This window comes from Buceros rhinoceros, unplaced genomic scaffold (genome assembly GCF_000710305.1).
Source record: "Buceros rhinoceros silvestris isolate BGI_N320 unplaced genomic scaffold, ASM71030v1 scaffold15895, whole genome shotgun sequence".
NCBI classification, from domain to species: domain Eukaryota; kingdom Metazoa; phylum Chordata; class Aves; order Bucerotiformes; family Bucerotidae; genus Buceros; species Buceros rhinoceros.
This window is the reverse complement of record NW_010411292.1, coordinates 65,099-69,822: the sequence shown is the minus strand read 5'-3', so window position 1 is coordinate 69,822 and position 4,724 is coordinate 65,099. Positions and strand designations below refer to the sequence as shown.

Below are 4,724 nucleotides of genomic sequence, written 5' to 3'. Positions count from 1 at the left end.
GTATTAAGCCAAGAACATAGAATGACCCTCAAAAAAACCCAGTCCTTCTGTTCTTCACACTCCGAAAATACATGGAGAAGAAAGGCTAAAGGGTGGGGCTTTCTTCTTTAAACGATTCCTCCTGGCTGGCACCTAATAACTCCTCTTTTGTATTATACAAGTTCCACTACGTAGCCGGTCTTCTGCCAGATAGTTAACTATTCAGGTTATGTTTCAACTAGAAACTAATCCATTTAACTTTGCTGTAAAGTCAGTAACATTTATATAGGTTATTTCTGTCTTATTCTGTTAGGTGTAAGAACTTGTCTGTATCTTTCTGGAATTCCTATTGGATGCTGCCCTCTGATGTTTGTGGAATGAACTGCTTTTGGGAAGCTGCTTTTAGGTAGGATCTATTATTAAACAGTACTTTATTATTTGAGTGCAGACAGGAGTAGCTGATAAGTATTTTTGGCTGTTTAGCAAGGTGACAAAACAAAATATTTTGCTCCATGTGCATTTCACCTGCTTATATTGTGGTTGCCTTTAGATGAGTTTTCTCCTGTTCTATTATGTTTTTAAAAATGTAGACTCAAGTGTTATTACAAAAAGTAGATTTTTTCAGTTATGTTGCTAAATTAGAGACTTGCTAACACCAGTAAAAAGTCTCTGAATATAGTTTGAAAAGTTACTAATGAATTAATTATTTTTTATAAATAAAACTGATGTGACTTGCAATACAAAACAGGCAGATATGCTTAGTAAAGTTTGGAGATTTTTTCATTCCAGTTGCATGTTTTATAGAATTTGAGGAGGGTAATTCATCTAAAAGCGCTGAAACAATCATTTTATAATGATGTACTTTAAGATACAGTATGTTAAAGCACAGACTGTGTCCTTAAAGTTACATTTTTAACAATAAGTTTAAATGTTTTTGATGTGGTTGTTCAGATGCTTTAGGCTGTCAGATTGTGGAAGTAGCTTGAAAACAAACGCAGGATGCTTTAACTGTTCTGTAACCTTCATAGTTCTCTTCAGTATATAACTAAAGTTGTAAGTCAATTTTCCTTATATTTGAAATTTTACTGATCATCTTTTGATATGGTTATCTCTTCCTCTTAGTCTGAAGCTTGAATATTTCTCCAGAAGCAAAGAAAAAAAAAGTTTGGCTTCACAAGACTTAATATGGTTTTGAAAATTATGTCTGTGGGGAAGACTTTAGATTGTGCCCTATTCCTCTCTGCTTGTATACTCTCAGTGCTTTTGGAGCTCATCGGTTGCCGAGAAGTTACGTAAAGCGTTGGCTTAGGTTGAGTTTTAGTCTGTTAGTGAACTGCACCTGTAATTCGGGACTGCTGAGTCTTTCTCGCTGCCCTGGGCATCCAGTGTGTCCATCCACCTTTGGCAGATTTAGCTGTCTGAGTGGACTCAACTTTTTTTTTTCCTTGCAGGTTAGCCTGCCAGGCTAAACAAGGAGTTTAGCTTTATGATGTTTAGCATGGGGTGGGGGGTAAGTCAAATGTCAGTGCTGTTGTGATGGAGGGCATAGGGTCTCAGACTGTGCTTAGTGGAGGGATGTGATGTGATTGATTGTAAAGTTTATCCATAGACATCTGAGTCAGTCTAACAGTTGTGTAGTGCTGAGAGAGAGGAGAGTCTCACTGTGATCGTGATGATGTTCATGAACTCTTCACAATACAAGGTAATGCACTAAAATAGCAGAAAGCTTCCTTTCAGGATTTTCTATCAGGCTTAAGGCAAGTGGGAACTTGGATCCAGAAGTGGAGAAACCCTATGCAGTTCCTTTGCTGTAACTTAAGTTCATTAAGCTGTAACTTGTATTACCTTATGAAGAATGCCGTATGTTGCTGTGAAGACAAGTCTGTTGAAGTATGCATTGATCATGACATTACTGGGCGAGTGAAGATTGTTAGTGAAACAATTCCATGGTGAACCCCTAATATTTTAAAAATTTCATGTTTATAATTTTGAAACTGAAAGAAAAACAACTGCTTAAATATGTAAACAGGATGTGGTGTTCAGATCAATAATTTCAGATTGAGTTTGATTGTTTTATCAGTACATTACTATTGAATTAATCTCCATATGTTGTGCTGATTCTGGTGCTTGTTGAATTCCTCAGTGAGATGCTGCTACTTCAGAGGGAGCTCCCTTGCCTCCCCTAAGCTTTATTTATTTATTGCTCTGTTTATTAAGTTCAGTTGGTTTCAGAGAGGTGCAGTGAGTTTGTGTAAGAGAAGAGGTGGGGCAGGTGACAGAGAGGAGGAGAAAGTGTCCACTCTTTGGATAGCAGCAAGCAATTACGGTGGTTCACCATCTGAACCTGCTGCCTTAACCTTGTTTCCTTGTATGTGCTGGAATAACCCAGAAGATAGTTGCAGTTTTATTTCAGCTTTTGAATATGAGTTATAGTTTAGTTTAATTCTCAGTGTGCATTATACTAAGTGCACTGTGAAGCTGAAGGGTTTAGACCTTCAATATCTTATGTTTAGTAGTTGTTCTCAAGTTTGCTGTCAGATTTTTGGATAAGTGAACTTAATTCCATGCAAGTTTATTAACCACAGCAATTGCAGTCTAGCATTCTTGTTTTCTGAGATTGTATGTGTAGGATCACTTCAAGATTCTTTGTGAAGATAAAGCCTCTTGAGAGCTTTTCCTATAAAGAGACAATGCTGTGCTTCTAAATTTGGTATATTTTGAAATAGAAAGGAGTGAGAGTTCTACCACAGTGTCTTATTACAAATAATTTGATCCCGGGTTGACTAAGCCTTTGTGGTGGTGATGGTGTAGTGAGGTGCAGAATAAAGCTGGACTTGAAGAGACTGGGACAGGGATATGAGAAAACCCTAAGAGTTACATGTATGATTGAAATCTTAGGATAGGTAACTCCACTGCTTGTAGTTGTGCCAAAAAATAATGGAAAATCCAATGAGTTTGCTTTTAATAGAAATGGTAGAACTGCGCTAAAACACTTCTGAATCTTCTATTTGGTCTGGTTTAATCCATAAAAAGAGGGCAACACTATTTACCCAGACCATAAATCAGTTTGTGAATGGAGTTTCTGGCATTCTACTCTTGCTGTTTCAATAAACTAACCAATGAGTTTGTTTGGAGGAGCAGATAATATAGTCAGAATTTCTTTGCCTATAGTAGATTCATAAAAGTTATCTCAAAGTTAGAATGTCTCCTTTCCCTTTACAGTGAAGTTTTTTAAAACACTGGAAGGTAGTCCTTCAGCTTTTGGATTTTTAAGTCTTTTCTTTGAAAAAACTTGGTTTTCTCTCTGTTTCTAACTTGAAAATATAGTTGGCTTGTTTCTTCTGGGTATCAGAACCACAGGGATTTTTTTTTATCCCTAAGAGAAAGTACTTGGCATAGACATTTTTGAAATGCAGCTTGCTACATCATTTCCTTTGAGTAGCTGTAAGTGTTTAAAGTGTGAAGTGACAACTAATGTTCTGTGGATTTGTGAGACTTAATATAATAGGAGTGTTGGAGGCCTATAGAGAAATCTGGAAGTTTTTAAGGTGAGAGCTGTATCTACAGACTTTGGTGTGACTCATGCTATGGCTAATTCAACATCCCTTGAAATCTATGAGCTCTGAGCAGTTGCTGATTCTCATAACAGATAATAAGGACCTCGTCTCTTTAAGACAGTGACTGAAAGGTTTATTGCCAGTGCTGTATGTGGGAGGGATATTGGAGCTATAATGTCTCTGCATTTTTTAGCACCATTCTGATTATCAAGATTGTTGAGACAGAATGTCGTGTTGTCCTTTTGGTACAGACTATTTGTTTGCTCCTTCATTGATAAAGGAAGCATGAGATAATTTTTACACACAGTGGTATAGTTTTTTTTTAAATTAAAAAAATGCTGATAGAGATAACATGAGGCTCAGGTTTTGCATGATCTAGATGACGTAGGTTGGGTTTTTTTATAGTACTCAGGGACGTCTAGCTTGTATGGTTGCTTTGTTTCCTACTGAGACCAATTAAGTGGAAATTCTTTGGGGTCATTACTACAGCTCTCTGACCTGCCTGATTTCAGTTGTTGGATGTTGCTTCTAAGTGGGTTTTAACTTGTATTGCCTATTAAAGTGAGTTTCACTAATTTTTCAGTATATTGAGGACCTGGTGGTATGGGTATATTGAAATGAATTGTGACAGTCCTGAAAAACAGGACTACTTACCTAAACTAGCTAGCTCATTGAAGGATGAGGCTTTGGATTTCTGTAGTCAATTTTTAAATGAATCATATATTGTAACTTAAAACCTAATCTACTTGTTGAGTTTGTAATTGAATGGATGACATTTGGGCATCATACACACTAGTATCAAACTGATTATGACCTATTTTTAATTCAGTGCAGTAGTAGAGAGTGAAGAAGCTGAGTAAAAACTGGAATTTTCATCACTTTCAAATCCAGATAATTTTTGTAGTTACCTTGATCCTACTTCTAGTAAGTGTAGGAATGATTTAACAGTTGTATCTTAATCAGCTGCCTTCTCACTCTGCCTATTTGCTTTTTTTTTTGGAAGACTTAAGGCTGCTGGGTTAGGTTCCTTAATGATCAATTGATTTAAATTGTACACAAAGCATTAAAAGAAAAAAGATGCCATAAATAAGCTATCTGTGTTGCGTATCTACCATTTGTTTTTGTGAGGCATGTGATGGTCCCACGTTTGAAATAATGCAGGTTGATTATACGAAAATATTTTCCCTA

The 4,724-nt window shown here is 36.4% G+C and overlaps 1 protein-coding gene across 1 annotated transcript in view; it reads left to right on the top strand.

Annotated features, from left to right (window-relative positions):
• The first annotated feature begins 287 nt into the window (after positions 1-287).
• GXYLT1 (glucoside xylosyltransferase 1) overlaps positions 288-4,724 on the top strand; it is a 23,649-nt gene continuing 19,212 nt past the window's right edge. The window contains exon 1 of the mRNA XM_010135969.1: positions 288-385. Coding sequence (XP_010134271.1) covers positions 333-385 — 53 coding nt within the window. The 5' untranslated portion in view covers positions 288-332. The remainder of the gene's footprint in view (positions 386-4,724) is intronic.